This window comes from Heteronotia binoei, chromosome 5, assembly GCF_032191835.1.
Source record: "Heteronotia binoei isolate CCM8104 ecotype False Entrance Well chromosome 5, APGP_CSIRO_Hbin_v1, whole genome shotgun sequence".
NCBI classification, from domain to species: domain Eukaryota; kingdom Metazoa; phylum Chordata; class Lepidosauria; order Squamata; family Gekkonidae; genus Heteronotia; species Heteronotia binoei.
This window is the reverse complement of record NC_083227.1, coordinates 25,656,315-25,674,562: the sequence shown is the minus strand read 5'-3', so window position 1 is coordinate 25,674,562 and position 18,248 is coordinate 25,656,315. Positions and strand designations below refer to the sequence as shown.

The following is an 18,248-nucleotide window of genomic DNA, read 5'->3' as shown; positions in this document are numbered from 1 at the left end:
GAGCTACGTAAATATGAACTGTAATGTTGCTGGTGGACATGTATGTAAACTGTGTAAAGTGTTTTGGTGCACTGGGTTTAAATAGATTAGGAGGTGTGTTGGAGCAAGAATCTACATAAACCCAGTCTGACAGCCACAATATGACAGCTGGTGATCTAGCTGCCAGGCTAGGTCACAGTGACCTGATCAGCAGACCGGCTTGAGCCGGCAGAAGCCAAGTGATGCAATCTGCTGAGTCAGCACGGCCAGGATTGGCTGCTTGGACTATATATGATCTGTGTGTGCATCACACAGGTCTCTCCCTGTGAGATGGTGGTTAGGCGAAGCACTTTGTCCGTGGAGGTGATATTGTATAGACTGCACAAGAGAGCACTTGTCGTGTATATATGTTAATACACCTTTTGGCCCTAGTTGCACGCGTCGGCCTGATTTTCTTTCCTGAAGCCCTGTGTCGGGCAAGTCATCTCCCTCACTCTGCTACTCCCGCTCCGACAATTTCGACCTGTTCCCCCTTCTCATTTTGTTTTGTTGCCAAGATGTGGGGGGGATCCACTAACCCCCCCCCCCGCCAGGATCCCAAGTCAACTGGAGCCTTCCTTGTGGGGGAAGGGAAGTGTCAGGCCCAGTCTTTTCTCAGAGAAGGAACGAGCTGGTGGAACTGATGTCTTACGGGAAGCACAGAAATGGCTGGGTTCCAACCTCTTCCCCCCCCAACTAAAACTAAAGCAAACCCCCCAAATTTCTCTTTGTACGCTTCAAGAGGCGGCTTCTCTTGTGCTTTGCCAGGCCCAGTGCAAGTCTTGGAGAGTTTGTTCTGGGAAGGAAGAAACCTCTCTGAAGAGTCATGAAGCTGACGCAGTGCAAGAACGCAGCCCTGACACATATCCTTTAGCATGGCGCGAGGGGAAAGTACGCATGGATTTATGTAGGGTGAACGCAGTCTGGAGCCCCCACTGATCCCCCCACTGCCCTCAATTATTCTTCTGCCCACAGCCTATATAATGAACAGTGACTAAGCATCTCAGTCTGGATTGACTAGCAAAATCCCTACTCCTTTGTGAAGGATAAGGCAGTAGGAAAAAAAGAGGCAGACCCAAAGTGAGATGGACTGACCAAAGCCGTGGCCTTCCGCTTGCAAGACCTGAGCGAGGCTGCCAACGAGGGGCGTTTTGGAGGCGATTCGTTCACAGGGTTGCTATAAGTCAGGAGCAACTTGACAGTGCGTTAACACACACAAGCCTCTCCGTCTGCATTGGCTGGCAACATCCCGGTTCCTTTTTAAGGGGACGCTCTGCTCTGGGAAAAGATGTTCCTGTTTTTCCATGAGTGCTGGAAGTGCCCCTCTCCAAAGAAATCAGGGGCCCCCACTGTAAAAGGGCCACGTTTTATTAAGAAACTAAAGGTGGAGAGGTGACGGTGGGGTCCTACGTGACCTACCGAAGTTCATCCCGCGGATATCTTCACGAATTCCCATCTGTGTGGATTCTCTGATGACTAATAAGATTTGAGCTCTGAGTGAAACTTTTCCCACAGTCCAAGCAGCGGTACGGCTTCTCCCCCGTGTGCGTTCTCTCGTGGGCAACGAGACTGGAGCTTCCCCGGAAACTCTTCCCACAAACTGAGCACTGGAACGGTTTCTCTCCTGTGTGGATTCTCTGGTGGGTGATAAGGTGGGACTTGTAGCTGAAGCTTCTCTCGCACACTGGACACTGAAAAGGCTTCTCTCCAGTGTGGATTCTCCGGTGTGCACTGAGGCGGGAGCTGACACTGAAGCTTTTCCCACACTCGGAGCAGTGGTATGGTTTCTCGCCGGTGTGGATCCTCTCGTGGCTCACCACCTCCGAGCTGCGCAAGAAACTCTTCCCGCAGTACGAACACTTGTAGGGCTTTTCACCGGTGTGAGCTCTCTCGTGCGCAAGGAGATCTGAGCTCTCACTGAACGTCTTCCCACAGTCCAAGCATACAAACGGCCTCTCCCCAGTGTGGCTTCTCTGATGTTTTCGAAGGCGAGAGCTGACGCTGAAGGTTTTCCCACATTCCGAGCATTCATACGGTTTCTCCCCTGTGTGGATTCTCTGGTGGCTATTGAGGTATGAACTCTGACTGAAGCTCTTCCCACACTCCAGGCACTTGTATGGTTTTTCTCCTGTGTGGATCCGGTGATGGGTAATGAGGTTGGAGATGTCGCTGAAGCTCTTCTCGCATACCGAGCATTGGTATGGCTTGTCACCAGTGTGGATCCTCTGGTGACTCACCAGGCCCGAGTTGCGTCGGAAACTCTTGCTACAGTATAAGCATTTGTACGGCTTCTCTCCCGTGTGGGTTCGTTCGTGGGCAATCAGCCCTGACTTCACGCTGAAGCTCTTGGCGCAGTGGGAACATTTGTAGGGTTTCTCTCCGGTGTGGGTTCTCCGGTGGGCGATGAGACTCGAGCTCACGCTGAAGCTCCTCCCACACTCAGAGCACGTGTATGGTTTCTCCCCTGTGTGGGTTCTCTCGTGGACAATGAGGCGCGATCGAAGGCTGAAGGCCTTGCCGCAGACCGAACACTTGTGAACTCTCTCTCCGGTGTGATCTGAACCTTGGCCCAGGTTACCTTTGAGTACGATGATCTTCACGGGCATCTCTCCTTGCTGGGCTTCCTCCTCAGCCGAGGCTTCGTGGAGGTCTTTGTAGCCCCCCGCTAATGGAATGGATTTGCGCACCCTCTTCCGTGGGGGCTTTCCCCGTGGTTTCTGGGGCATCTGACCATTGGATGCATCTCCCTCTTTGCAAATCAAGGGAAACGTCTCAATGCTGACCACGGAGGCCTCATCTGGCTCCTCTGTTTCAGCCTTCTCTGGATGGGGAATCTCCACGTCGTTGTCACTCACGTGAGAATTGCCTGAAGGAACACAAAGAGCTGAGCTACAGATAATCATTGTGGGAGTAGACTGGAGATCCACACTCAATGCACCATCCCGCTACTACCTACAGATAAATGACTTATTCATAAATATTTATATAACCAGAACTTTTTTTGTAGAGGAAACTCCTCTGGATATTAGGTCACACACTCCTGATATACAGCTAATCATCCAAAAACATACAGTAGGCTCTGTACGAAGAGGAGGATTAGCAACATCAGGGGTGTGTGGCCTAATATGCAAAGGAGTTTCTGCTACAAAAAAAGCCCTGTTTATATCCCTCTCCCTACCACAAGACCGAGGCTCTTCACAACCACCTAGCTCGGGAGAAAGCCAAGCCCTCCCCCACCAAAAACCCCCTCAAACCATTGAAAACACAAACACCAGCAAGCCCAACAAGGAAAACTAAAAGCAATTTGAGAAAAAAAAAAGATGCTACACACACAATAGTAAGTAAAAACAAATTAATTAATACTGTAGCTTGTAATATTAATAATTTTCTTGGAATAAAACCCCTGGAAACTAAAGTAGGAAAACAAAAACCATATGCCCTGAAAGACCCAAACGTGGTACAAAAGGAGAAAGCGAAAGCTATTCCATGGTTGGGGCCATTACTGAAAAGGCCCTGTCCATTTTATACACATCTTCCTGACCCTGCCCCCCCCCCCAAAAGTGAAATTGTAATGAGGCAGCAAAATGAGCTAAATGTCTAGCAGAGAAAAATATATGCTAAATCAGCAAAAAACATACTTATGACACATCTTAACTCATTTATTCCTCCAAGCACAAGGGCAGCCGAGCCCTCCAGAAAAATGGAGACCTTACCCAAAGAGTTACCGTCATCTAGAAGGCTCTCCTCTTTGACATCCAAGCACAGCTGTTTTTGGTTGGGGTCCAATGGAAGCCCATCCGCCTTTGGGGAGCCCACGCTCGCCACCTCAAACACCTCGGCTGCCTGAAAGAGCAGGAATCAGGGCATGAACAAAGGCACCATAAGCAAGGAAGTTTCTGGAAAGATCCCACCTCTCAGCCAATGTTCCTTCTAAGCTGCAGAGTCTTGTGAGCAAAAATTAGTTTGCTCTGGGGCCATTTTTCCTGAGCGGAGACAAAAATGTGAGAGCTGGAGGCTAAAAGATTGTGAGCTAGCTCACACTAACTCAGCCTAAAGCATGGGTGTCAAACTCATTTGTTATGAGGGTTGGATCTAACATAAATGAGACCTTGTTGGACCAGGCCATGTTGGGTTGGGCCAAGCCATGTCGAGCCGGGCCATGTGTGTATCTATATAAGATTAGGTAGCAGAGATATAAATTTTATAAAGAACACAAACACAAATACATATATATATTAAACTTAAAATATGCTTAAAACATTAGCACTCATTGGTCTTAAAGATGCTTTCTTTGTATTTCTCCCATGGGATTCAGGGAACTGGGCAAAGGAAGCTCTGGCTCTTTCATTCCTTCCTCAGGGGATGGGGGGGGAGGAGCTTCAGCCAATAGAAGGAAGAGGCTTGGCTCAGTAGCTTTGCTGTGCAATTGAGAGAGCCTGGCAAAGCAACTATTCCTCCCCACTTCCTCCCTAAGGAAGGAGCCTCAGCCAATAAAAAAATAGAGGTTTTGCTCTATAGCTCCTGTGCAATCAAGCATGCCTTGCAAAGCAAGCTGTGATGCAGAAGGAAGCAAGAGAGAGGGAAAATGAAGCAGATGTTTGACACCCCTGGCCTAAAGGGAACATCACTCTCAACTCATCCTGGGCAACCTTCAAGGAAGGAAACTCAGAATCCCCTCTAACATATTCTGTGATTGTTGATATGCCAATAAAGGTCTATAATGATGACCTCTCACAACTGGAGTGGGGCAGAAACAAAGGCTCCATTTTCTTCCAAAACCTACTGTACACTGTAGCATTCATGGTGAAAGAGCTTCATACCCACTATCTAGCTGTAATCCCTACAGCAGCCTTGTGTGGTAGGCCAATTGTTGTTGACCCCATAGATCCAAGAGGCCAGAGAGAAAGAGAGAGCAAATGCAACTCGCCTGTGGCCACTTTGTCCAGATTTGAACCAAGGGCAGTCACTCAAGCCTCACACATATTTAATCTCAGAGCTGGAAGGGACCACCAGGGTCACCTAGTCCAACTCCATGCAAACTAGAACCATAGCTACAATTTCCCTGGCATACAAGCAATGTTCCCTCTAAGCTGTGAAGTCATGTGAGCAAATATTCTACTTCATGAGCTACTGGCCTTAAAGTTGTGAGCTATTGCATGAATTACGTTTGCTCTGGGGCCATTTTTCCTGAACTAAGCCAAAAATGTGTGAGCTGGGGGCTAAAAAACTGTGAGCTAGCTCACACTAACTCACTTTAGAGGGAACACTGCATACAAGTATCCAACTTATTTTAAAAACCTCCAGCAATGTCACGAGGGAGACTGTTCCAGTGGAACTGACCACTGCCAGAACATTCTTTCTCAAATTTCATTGAAATCTCTCTCAGTCCAAATCCTGCCATCAATCACAACTGAGAACATCTCTGGATCACACCAGCATGGTCTCTCAAGTACCACTTGCATTTTCCTCTGGTTCCATTCACATACCCTTAAGGCAGAAATTAAGCAGATGGTACTTGAGATATGGAGTTTCAAGTTCACCACAATGCAGAAGAAAAGTCTGGGAAGGGAAGAAATGCCTCAGGAAAACAGCATGAGGTAAAACAACCCCATTTGGCTCCAGACTACATTTTCATTTATCTCCTAAGTTAACACAATAACTTTCAGCCCCTTTCTGAAAAGAGGATATTGAGTCTCACTGGTTTAGAGACATCTGCTGGACTATATTTTCCCTATGGAATGAAACCTGTTTATTGCCTCTGGCCTACAGAAACTTGAAGTTATCTCAGTGTAAGTCTCCACTGCAGTGCAGGGGTTTAACAAGCCTTAACACTATTGTCATGAGGTGTTCTGGGAATCCTTTTTTATGCATATATTTTTGGTAACAGCAGCCTGAAGAAGACTTCTGGTGGGCTCGAAAACCTTGCAAACTGTTACATTTCATTGGTTTGGTCCTCATAAGAGATATTACATGGGTTTGCGTTTTTCATTTTTGGATTTTATTTGGACTGCTCTGAATAACTTCCCTCATCTTTAAAATATCTCTCCCCACTCCACCAAATCTATAGCAACACAAGGACAACCACAGTCCACTTTACATGGCTGATGTACACTGTCAAGCTGCTATCAGAACTTGGGTCCCTGAAAATTTCACCTGTATTTATTGAATGACCCAATAAAGGCAGGAAATCACCAGACACAAACAATCCCGAAGAAAGCACCATTTCCTGTCATCGCCACCACCACCCAATCCCACAAAACGTTTGATTCACAAAGGTCTTACCGGCTGCTCTGGTGTCTCAGCCTGTCGCTGCCTCAGGAGGAATTCTTCTGCCAAAATCACTGCCTGGGCACAAGTCTCTGGGCAGCCATCTTTGACCCAGCTCTGGAGTTCTGGAGACAAGATGGCCAGGAACTGCTCCAAGATTAGCAGCTCGAGTATCTGCTCCTTGGTGTGCCTCTCCGGCTTCAGCCACCGGTGGCAAAGGAACCAGAGCCGGCTACAAGCCTCCCGGGGGCCATCAGCCTCCTTGTACTGGAAGCGCCGGAAGTGCTGTCGCTGGACTTCCGTGCTGATGGCGTCCACCCGCAAGATGGCTGCCTTCACCTTGCCATAGTCTCCCACGTCCCTGTCCTCCAATCGAGCTTCTTCCTTGAGGCCCGGCATGAACTGGGCTGCCCACTTTTCAGTATGGGCATTCATCGCCTTCTCAACAGAAGGCGGAAAGATATCATCCCAGCAAAGGGGGTCTGGTAAAGGAGCATTCTTGAGTACCGAGTGGGAGATGTTGGCTGCTCCAGTTATGTCTTTCCACTGGGCGTCCTCGCAGGCAGGGGGCTCTTCCGTTTTAACCTGGGCAATGTGATTGCTCATTTTGGTGCCTTCCAAATCATCTCCAGTGACCCACGGGGGCTGTGCGGCCATCTTCTCAACCTCCTGCTTGGTGGGAAAACATTCCGGGAGACTAAGGGGGGTGGTCACCTTCTCCTCAGAAGCCATCCCGTCTCCTCAAATCAAGGAAGGCTTCAGGCCTGCTACGTATTCTCTGCCCACTTCACTTTCTGTCCCTTACTGCCAAATGTAGTGCAGGGGTAGGGGTGGGGGACAAAAAGAAGCCTACCCCCAGGTTCTGACGTCAGCCTCACATGTGATCTGAAGAAGAAGAAGAAGATGTTGATATTGGATTTATATTCTACCCTTCTCTCCAAATCAGAGTCTCAGAGAGGCTTACAATCTCCTTTTTCTTCCTCCCTCACAACAGACACCCGGTGAGGTAGGTGGGGCTGAGAGAGCTCTCCCAGAAACTGCCCTTTCAAGGACAACCTCTGCGAGAGCTATGGCTAACCCAAGGCCATTCCAGCAGCTGTAAGTGGAGGAGTGAGGAATCAAACCAGGTTCTCCCAGATAAGAGTCCGCGCACTTAACCACGACACCAAACTGGTACCATACAAGAGTCTAGTTTTAAAAGAATTTATAAAAACTCATTTCAACTCAAACTTCTATCACATTGATACACGTGATATTTTTAATATCACATTAAAAAGAAGCAGCATACAATAATGTAAAAAAACCTTGTTAACTATTTTAAATATCTATGGTTTCTTTTTGATTCAAATAAGCTAACCAAAAAACCAAACTTAAAAGATTTGTAAAACAAACAAACAAACAGATGTTTGTTTAGCTAATACATTTTGATTCTGCCTTTCCTCCAAATAGATCCAGCCATGTAGACTTTACTGGAATCATTTTAAAGAATGTGTGTAAGTTTGAGCTGCTGAGGCCATGAAATAAATGGAAGGCACAGATTAAAAACATTTCAAATAAATAAACGCTGAGTTTTTTGCAAGCTGCCTGGATCTATCTACAGAGGGTCACTACCTGATGACTGTGAAGTGGCTAAGGCTTTTTCTCCCGGAGACAGATTTGGTACCTGTTCAGTCTAATATGTCCCTACTACAGAGACAGATCAAGGTGGTTAGCTATGTTAGTCTGAAGCAACAGAACGATTAGAGTCCAGTGGTGCCTTGAATGAAACTTTGTTGGTCTTAAAGGTGCCACTGGGCTCTACCTTCATCCTATGTCCATCCTACATCAGAGAGTGATCACTCATTAAGAATCATAGCAGAGTGGAGATCTGAACCTGCAGCTCCCTAGCTGTAGGACAGGGGTAGCTAAACTTGCGTAATGTAAGAGCCACATAGCATAAACATCAGAAGTTTAAGAGCCATAAGACATGAACATCAGGTGTTTGAGGGAGGGAAGGGGGGAAGGGAGGAAGGTAAATAGAGATGGGGAGAGAGGAAGGAGGGAGAGGTGGATAGGAAGTAATTTAAGCTTTAAATGCATTCTCCGAGCGCTAACTGACTTGGCTTGGAAAAGTGATTTAAAGAGACAAATGCCTTCTCCAAGCTTGGCCACCCCTGCTGTAAGACAATGCTACAACCACTACACCACACAGGCAATGTTCCCTCTGAGCTGTGGAGTTCTGTGAGCAAAAATTCTATTTCATGAGTTACTGGCATTAAAATTGTAAGTGAGCAATTTGGGTACTGTATAAATTAGTTTCCTCTGGTGACACCCTTCCTGAGCTAAGACAAAAATGTGTGGTCTGGAGGCTAAAAAACTGTGAGCTAGCTCACACTAACGCAGCTTAGAGGGATACGGCACACGGGTCCCTGAGGAGACATCCACAAAATGCTTGAGAGAATCGCTACCTTGGGGACTGTTGCCAAGAGTCCCCCACAACAGGTCTACCTGCTGTGTTTTGTTCTGTGGCCAATAGCGATTATCCGGAAATGTTATGTTTTGCCAAGATAACAGAGCTAAGTATTCAGTGCTCCATCTAGCAGGATGGCCAGACAGACCAACAAAATTCAAACAGTGCAAGAATGCAACCCTGACACCTATCCTTTAGCATGGTGTGAGGGGAGAGTACGCATGGATTTATGTAGGGTGAATGCAGTCTGGAGAAACAGACATGGGGAATTTTATTTCCCCCTTTCTTTGGGGAGGTTTTACAGGAAAACCTTAATTCCAGGCTTGAGGAGGGGAGATATTCTATTCTAGCTCCCTTCTAACACCATCCTAAACAGTTATGCCCTTTAAACTCTCTGACTTCAGTCAATTTCAACAGGTATATTTCTGCCTGGGGGTGAATTCTCCCTGGGGTTAGATGAGTGTAACTTTCCTTACGATTGAATTCTCCGTCTCCTAATTCTGCTGCCATCATCTCTTTATAAATAGTATTTTTTAAAAGAATCAACAAATGCTTTTTATAGCAAACCTTCTCACCCACTACAATTCCTTGAGGGTGAGTTCTCATATTTATACATAAATTAACACACTGGCCATCATAAATTACAAATTATTCCCACCTTTCCACTCTCTAGGCAGAAGGTGGGAACAATTTGCACCCTACTTCAGGATCTCTGCTAGGGCTGAACTAGACATTATGGTAGGACTTCCCAACTTTTTGAACCTATGGCTACATTTGGAATTCCACAGGACACAGTGGGTGGAGCAACAAAATGGCCGCCACAGGAGGCCAAGCCCTATGAGGAAAGGCTGAGGGACTTGGGAATGTTCAGTCTAGACAAGAGGGGAGACATGATTGCTCTCTTGAAGTATTTGAAGGGATGTCACTTGAACATATGAACATATGAAGCTGCCTTATACTGAATCAGACCTTTGGTCCATCAAAGTCAGTATTGTCTTCTCAGACTGGCAGCGGCTCTCCAGGGTCTCAAGCTGAGGTTTTTCACACCTATTTGCCTGGACCTTTTTTTGGAGATGCCAGGGATTCAATCTGGGACATAAGAACATAAGAACATAAGAGAAGCCATGTTGGATCAGGCCAACGGCCCATCAAGTCCAACACTCTGTGTCACACAGTGGCAAAAAATGTTATATACACACATACACTGCGGCTAATAGCCACTGATGGACCTCTGCTCCATATTTTTATCTAAACCCCTCTTGAAGGTGGCTATACTTGTGGCCGCCACCACCTCCTGTGGCAGTGAATTCCACATGTTAATCATCCTTTGGGTGAAGAAGTACTTCCTTTTATCCGTTTTAACCTGTCTGCTCAGCAATTTCATCGAATGCCCACGAGTTCTTGTATTGTGAGAAAGGGAGAAAAGTACTTCTTTCTCTACTTTCTCCATTCCATGCATTATCTTGTAAACCTCTATCATGTCACCCCGCAGTCGACGTTTCTCCAAGCTAAAGAGTCCCAAGCGTTTCAACCTTTCTTCATAGGGAAAGTGCTCCAGCCCTTTAATCATTCTAGTTGCCCTTCTCTGCACCTTCTCTAAAGCTATAATATCCTTTTTGAGGTGCGGCGACCAGAACTGCACACAGTACTCCAAATGAGACCGCACCATCGATTTATACAGGGGCATTATGATACTGGCTGATTTGTTTTCAATTCCCTTCCTAATAATTCCCAGCATGGCATTGGCCTTTTTTATTGCAAACGCACACTGTCTTGACACTTTCAGTGAGTTATCTATCATGACCCCAAGATCTCTCTCTTGATCAGTCTCTGCCAGTTCACACCCCATCAACCTGTATTTGTAGCAGGGATTCTTAGCCCCAATGTGCATTACTTTGCACTTGGCCACATTGAACCGCATCTGCCACGTTGACGCCCACTCACCCAGCCTCAACAGATCCCTTTGGAGTTCCTCACAATCCTCTCTGGTTCTCACCACCCTGAACAATTTAGTGTCATCCGCAAACTTGGCCACTTCACTGCTCACTCCCAACTCTAAATCATTTATGAACAAGTTAAAGAGCATGGGACCCAGTACCGAGCCCTGTGGCACCCCACTGCTTACCGTCCTCCACTGCGAAGACTGCCCATTTATACTCACTCTCTGCTTCCTATTACTCAGCCAGTTTTTGATCCACAAGAGGACCTGTCCTTTTACTCCATGATTCTCAAGCTTTCTAAGGAGCCTTTGATGAGGAACTTTATCAAAAGCTTTCTGGAAGTCAAGGTAAACAACATCTATCGGGTCTCCTTTGTCCACATGTTTGTTCACCCCCTCAAAGAAATGCAACAGGTTAGTGAGGCAAGATCTTCCCTTGCAGAACCCATGCTGAGTCTTCCTCAATAACCCGTGTTCATCAATGTGCCTACTCATTCTGTCCTTGATAATGGTTTCTACCAACTTTCCCGGTATTGAAGTCAGACTGACTGGCCTGTAATTTCCCGGATCTCCTCTGGAACCTTTTTTAAAGATGGGGGTGACATTTGCTACCTTCCAGTCCTCAGGAACGGAGGCAGATTTCAATGAAAGATTACAGATTTTTGTTAGAAGATCCACAAGTTCAACTTTGAGTTCCTTCAGAACTCTCGGATGTATGCCATCCGGACCCGGTGACTTATTAGTTTTTAATTTGTCTATCAGTTGTAGGACCTCCTCATTTGTCACCTCAATCTGACTCAGGTCTTTCAACACCCCTTCCAAAATTAGTGGTTCTGGGGCGGGCAAAAAGTTCTCGTCTTCTACAGTGAAGACGGAGGCAAAAAATTCATTTAGCTTCTCAGCCATTTCCCTATCCTCCTTCAGTAATCCTTTTACCCCATGGTCATCCAAGGGCCCCACTGCCTCCCTGGCTGGTTTCCTACTTCTAATATATTTGAAGAAAGTTTTATTGTTGGTCTTTATGTTTTTTGCAATATGCTCCTCATAGTCCCTTTTTGCCTGCCTGATCACAGTCTTGCATTTGATTTGCCACAGCCTGTGTTCCCTTTTACTAATCTCACTTGGACTGGTTTTCCACCGCTTAAAGGAGTCCTTCTTACCTTTTACAGCTTCCATTACTTTGTGTGTTAACCACGCAGGCCTTTTCTTATGCCTGTTTGTGCCTTTCCTAACTTGTGCTTCTGCTTCCCAAGCAGATGCTTTACCACTGAGCCACTGTCCCTCCACTTAGAGAAGGGCAGGGAGCTGTTCCTGTTGGCAGCGGAGGAGAGGGCTCACAATAATGAGTTTAAATCAGGGGTGGCCAAACTGTGGCTCGGGAGCCACATGGCTCTTTCACACATATTGTGTGGCTCTCGAAGCCCCCACTGCCGTCAGCTGGCTTGGAGAAGGCATTTCTCTCTTTAAATCACTTCTCCAACCCACCAGCTGGTGACTTGGAGAATGCACTTAAAGTTAAAGTTGCTTTATTTCCACCTCTCCCTCCTCTTTCCCTCCTTCCCTTCCAACATGTGACATTGATGTCTTGTAGCTCTCAAACATCTGATGTTTATTCTATGTGGCTCTTATGTTAAGCAAGTTTGGCCACCCTTGGTTTAAATTAAGGGCTGGAAGGTACTGGCTGGATATTAGGAAAAACTTTTTTACAGTCAGAGTTGTTCAGCAGTGGAATCAGCTACCCAGGGAGGTAGAGACTGGATAAACACTTGTCAGGGATGTTTTAGGCTGATCCTGTGTTGAACACAGGGTTGGACCAGATGGCCTTGTATGGCCCCTTCCAACTCTGGGATTCTGTGAGGTGGAGCCAGCCATAAAATGATTGCCACAGCTTAACTTCAGTAATACAATTTGTGCTGTGGAGGCAGCTGCTGCCAAAGCAACATTAAAAGAAATCATCTGCCCAGCCAATCAAATCACCAATAGTCGATCAGCAGCTATGCTGGGCAAAAGCTGTATCAGGCCCCACATACTTCCTAAAAACACTTGGCAGGCACCAGAAAAACTTGGCAGTTGGGAACCTCTGCATTTATGATGTCCACTGTAGGAACCCACCATAATATTTGAGCCAGAAGGACACTTCTGTTAACACTGCCACAGGGCCCCAATTTCACTTGGGCCCATGGCACTGGGGGAGGAATGGCTCCTATATCACCTCCCATGCCACTTTCCACGGCCAAAATGGCCCAGGGCATTAAGAAGCCCCTCAAATGGGGCAAACAACAATGTGCACTATTTTGGCTTGAGGAAAAGGCAGGGGGAGGGGAGCCAAGAGCCTTTCTTCTTGGGCCCCACAGTCCCAAATTGAATCGAGTCCCCAAGGCACTGTTAAAAGGGGAACTCCCAGTTCCAATATGGCAGCAACTCCCTATGGTAGACCAATGAATGCCATAACATCTAGGCCAGCCCTCAGGTCACACCTGAAAGACTTGTGGTGTCATTCACACTAAGCTTTGGCTCTCCCCGCCCCAGTAATCTTCCTCTTAAGCATTCCTAGTACAATCTTTCCTTTGTCCAACTGAAAAAGAGAGCTGCCTAACTCACAAAAGCTCAGATCGAAATAAATGTGGTTAGTCATTAAGGCACCATGGGCTTTTTATTTTTGGGTATGCTCAGCCACTCCCAGTGAACACAGTTGGCCAGAAGGCTGGAAATGAACACCACAGAATGCAAAATGTGCGTATTCACACTGCTTTTTCCACAATACAGTACATTAAGTCTGTCTTCACCAATGCAACATTACATCTGTCTTCCCCTGCATTGTTCAGAAATCAGATTTTGTCCTTAGTGAAACAGTTTCTCCGCAAGTAAAGGCTGCCTTCCCATCCAACCATGGGATATGTGGAAGACAGTTATAGATCTTAAGCTACATATGAGAAAAGCAAAGGGGTCACCACTGGATGGGGGCAGGGGGAGAGCCAGTCCTTCTCTCTAGTCTCTTATCAGGGACATCTCTACGGCTCCAAGTGTATATTTTATTTTAAATATCTCTATATACCAGCCTTTCTCCCAGGCAAGACAGGATAAAAATCTCATCTCCCCATTTATCTCTCCTCTACCCAGACAGGAGGAGAAATATCCAACCTTCAGAATTCTTTTCTGTTGTGAGGGTAGTAAATAACACGCCTGGGCTTTTTGTCAAAAACACTCTCATCCCTTCAACCTGTTTTCACCAAATTGTGAAAAGCGGTGGGGGTTCAAGCCCGCTATGGGAACAATTAGGAGATAAAGGTGACATAGAATTCAGCTAGATTTTGGGATGTTGGCAGATTTAAATATACTTCCCTGCCTCCCAACATATTTGCAAAACTTACACATTCAAAGTTTCCTCTTAAAATCAGAGAGCACAAACCCATACAGTGATTTTTATTTTTAAGAAAGGGGACCAGCATCTCTCCATTCTTCAGAATTAATAAAACGTAATGATTGCTATCCCTTGGAAACCAAAGGGTTTTTTAAAAAAATCCCAACACAGTAAAACAGAATGATTTTTTAAAAGAACAAACGTTAGAAGAAAAAATTAACGAATGCTTCCTAAATGATGTTCTGCAAAACCTTACAATTCTTTTACTGCGCTAATCATCAAAAGGTCAGAATAGTTTTATTTATTCACCTTTCTACCCAGTGTGGACCCGAAGCGGCTTACATCATTCTCTCCTCAATTTTCTCCTCGCACCCTTTGAGGTAGGATGGGCCTAGAACAGGGGTGGGGAACCTCCATCCCGAGGGCCGTATATGGTCCTCGAGGTCACTTGGTGTGGCCCTCGGGGATTGCTGGGCCAAACTGAGCCATGTGGCAGCCTCCCTGGGGCCTGGCTGGCCAGCGAGGATAGTGGGGCCCAGCCGCGCTGTGCAGCAGCCTCCCCAGGGCCAGGCAGGGATCACAGGGCTCAGATGTACTGTGCAGCAGCCTCCCCGGGGCCTGGCTGGCTGGCCAAAATTGCTGCAGGGCCTGAAAAGTTACTGTCACAGTTCAATTTGCACTTGATTATCCCAGATGGTATGGCCTAATATGCTAATGAGTGTATGACCTAATATGCTAATATTAGGGGATGTGGTCTAATATGCTACTGAGTTCCTGCTGGGCTTTTTCTTCAAAAAAGCCCTGGACCTATGCATTTGCCTAGGGTGGCGGGCCAGGTGTGGGTGTGGGTGTGTGTGTGCCCGATTAGGCTCTCCCCACATGACTTCAAATAGAAAAACAATTATTTGCATTAATTTTGCTGGCCTGAATCATTCTCCCTCGGCGGAGCACTGTTTTTTAAGTTGAAAATTTTTTATGGCCCGTGAATGATGTTATAAGTATCCATATGGCCCTTGGCAAAAAAAGATTCCCCACCCCTGGCCTAGAATGTGTGACTGGCTCAAGGCCATACAGGGAGCTAGTTGGGTGCTCTGACTACTACACCAAGCTGGCTCACACAGAGGATGCTTGAAAGAAAACAGCTCCAGCCAGTGCTATCTTAGCCTAGAACAGGGGTGGCCAAACTTGCTAAACATAAGAGCCACACAGAATAAATGTCAGATGTTTGAGAGGAGGGAAGGGAAGACATATAAATAGGAGGAAGAAGTTGACAGAAAGCAATTGTAATTTTAATGCATTCTCCAAGATTTGATTTGGAGTTGGGAGTGAGCAGTGAAGTGGCCAACTTTGCAGATGACACTAAATCGTTCAGGGTGGAACCAGAGAGGATTGTGAGGCACTCCAAAGGGATCTGTTGAGGCTGGGTGAGTGGGTGTCAACGTGGCAGATGAGGTTTAATGTGGCCAAGTGCAAAGTAATGCACATTGGGGCCAAGAATCCCAGCTACAAATACAAGTTGATGGGGTGTGAACTGGCAGAGACTGACCAAGAGAGAGATCTTGGGGTCGTGGTAGATAACTCACTGAAAATGTCAAGACAGTGTGCGATTGCAATAAAAAAGGCCAACGCCATGCTGGGAATTATTAGGAAGGGAACTGAAAACAAATCAGCCAGTATTATAACGCCCCTGTATAAATCGAGGGTGCAGTCTCATTTGGAATACTGTGTGCAATTCTGGTCATCGCACCTCAAAAAGGATATATCATTGGAAAAAGTGCAGAAAATGGCAACTAGAATGATTAAAGGGTTGGAACACTTTCCCTATGAAGAAAGGTTAAAACGCTTGGGGCTCTTTAGCTTGGAGAAACGTCTACTGCGGGGTGACATGATAGAGGTTTACAAGATAATGCATGGGATGGAGAAATTAGTGAAAGTAGTACTTTTCTCCCTTTCTCACTATACAAGAACTCGTGGGCATTCGATGAAATTGCTGAGCAGTCGAGTTAAAACAGATAAAAGGAAGTACTTCTTCACCCAAAGGGTGATTAACATGTGGAATTCACTGTCACAGGAGGTGGTGGTGGCTACAAGCATAGCCAGCTTCAAGAGGGGGTTAGATATATATATATATTTTGGCCACTGTGTGACACAGAGTGTTGGACTGGATGGGCCATTGGCCTGATCCAACATGGCTTCTCTTATGTTCTTATGTTATGTTTAAGCTGCTACCTGGCTTGTCTTGGAGAAGTGATTTAAAGACCGACAGGGCAGTGGGGGGCTTTGACAGCCAGCCACACAGTGTGTGAAAGAGCCACATGTGGCTCCTGAGCCACAGTTTGGCCACCCTTGGCCTAGAATGAACCTCACTCCACCCCAATCCTAATAGCTATTTTCTTTGCAAGAAGAGCAGACTACTAAAGACCCACTAAACGCCCTTTGCCTGTCATTCTCCTCTTAAAATAGGGCGTTCAGGTGGACTGCACCAGACCAGGGAAGCTTAATTTAGTTTAAAAGGGGGGGGGGCTCCAAAGTCCAGGCTGAGAGCACCCAGGCTCTGCCTTCAGTGGCCTACCGACTGTGATTTTTAAAAAATTTATTCATTTCAATATTTATATTCTAACCCCCCCCCCCCCACCCTAACGGTGGCGCGGGGGAGGGGGAAATCGAAGAAACAACCGATCTCATCGGCTTAGCTGCTCCGTTACAGCAAGATCATCTATTAAGAGTGCAGAACTCTGGAAAGAAAACGTTGCAGATAAAACCCCATCAAAGTATTATTATCTGCATGCAGGCACGAGTGTCTCAAGTTTTTCCCCTCTCTGCTATTTATTAACCAAAATATATGGTTACTGTTGAACCTGCATCTCCTCACCCCCCATCACACATAAATCAATATCTCACCTTTGCAAGTCCTCCAGGACTTCTGCAATGCAACCCCTTTTTTTTTACTTGGATGCCAGTTCAATAAGCAGCCCTTCTTCCACCCACCACCGCCTCTTTCTCCTCCTCTTCCCCCCCTCCAAAACAGGAAGGAACTCACCAACAATCGACCCCCCCATCCAGTTCCTCCCCACCCACCCCCGACCTCTCTAGCAAACACAACCTCGATTGCTTTAACCCTTCCTGCGCCCCACCTTAAAAGCGCTCCAGACAAAGGGCAGGAGGTGGAGAGTAACAAATCTCTAAATAGGGGAAGAGTTGAAAGCGAACACATCTGTTATTACCAGCGTTCCCTCTAAGCTGAGTTCAGGTGAGCTCACAGTTTTTTAGCCGCCAGCTCACACATTTTTGCCTTAGCTCAGGAAGCACAATAATTTATGCAGCAGCTCACAACTGTAATGCCTGTAGCTCACAAGACTCTGCAGTTTAGAGGGAACGTTAATCCCCTCTAAATTGTGGGGTCTTGTGAGCAAAAACTCTACTGTGTGAGCAACTGGCTTTACAGTTGTGAGTTACTACACGTTAGTATGCTCTGGGGCTATTTTTTCTGAGCTAAGACAAAAATGTGTGAGCCAGAAGCTGAAAAACTGTGAGCAAGCTCACACTAACTCAGCTTAGAGGGAACACTTATTACCTAAGTTTTTGTCAGCCAAAGCCCAGCATGTCAAATGCTCATATGAACCAGGACGATTTTTATAGGGGGAGACAAGGAAAAGCATGCAAATAATGCAAACACTTGATTTTTAATGGTGGAAAGGCCTCGATTGTGACAGTTCTATGCCAAGCAGTAAGGATTTCCATTTAGAAAACCCCTACTGACTCACAAAACTGTCACACCCGCCTAAACCTGTTGATCTTCAAACTGGTGTAATTCTGCTTTAGGGCTGCCGTGTCACAATGCAAATCCTATGCAGATTACTCCAGTCTACCCCATTGCTTGTAGTTAGGGTTGCCAGGTCTGTGTTGGGAAATACCTGGAGACTTTGGGGGTGGAACTGGGAAAGGGTGGGATGAGGGGAGGGGTCTCAGCATGGTACAATGCCATAGAGCCCACCTTTCAGAGCAACCATTTTCTCCAGGGGTCCTGATCTCTGCCAGCTGGAGATCAGTTGTAAAAGCGGGATATCTCCAGGCCGCACCTGGAGGCTGGCAACCCTACTTGTAGTGGGTTTAGAACGGAGTACGTATGCTGTGAATTGTTGAAGTGGAGCTGCCGCCTAGGCAACACCCCTGCAATAAATCTGCAGGCCTGTTAAGTGTCGCAAGATGCTTTG

The 18,248-nt window shown here is 46.5% G+C and overlaps 1 protein-coding gene across 1 annotated transcript; it reads right to left on the bottom strand.

Moving 5' to 3' along the window:
• Nucleotides 1-1,370: 1,370 nt before the first annotated feature.
• Nucleotides 1,371-17,038, bottom strand: LOC132571245 (zinc finger protein 436-like). The gene is made up of 4 exons (XM_060237982.1): nucleotides 16,936-17,038; nucleotides 6,301-7,170; nucleotides 3,732-3,861; nucleotides 1,371-2,884 (listed from the first exon to the last, which is right to left on the bottom strand). The coding sequence occupies exons 2-4, from the start codon at nucleotides 7,015-7,017 to the stop codon at nucleotides 1,461-1,463; spliced, it is 2,271 nt and encodes a 756-aa protein (XP_060093965.1). The 5' UTR covers nucleotides 7,018-7,170; nucleotides 16,936-17,038; the 3' UTR covers nucleotides 1,371-1,460.
• Between the last annotated feature and the right edge of the window lie 1,210 nt (nucleotides 17,039-18,248).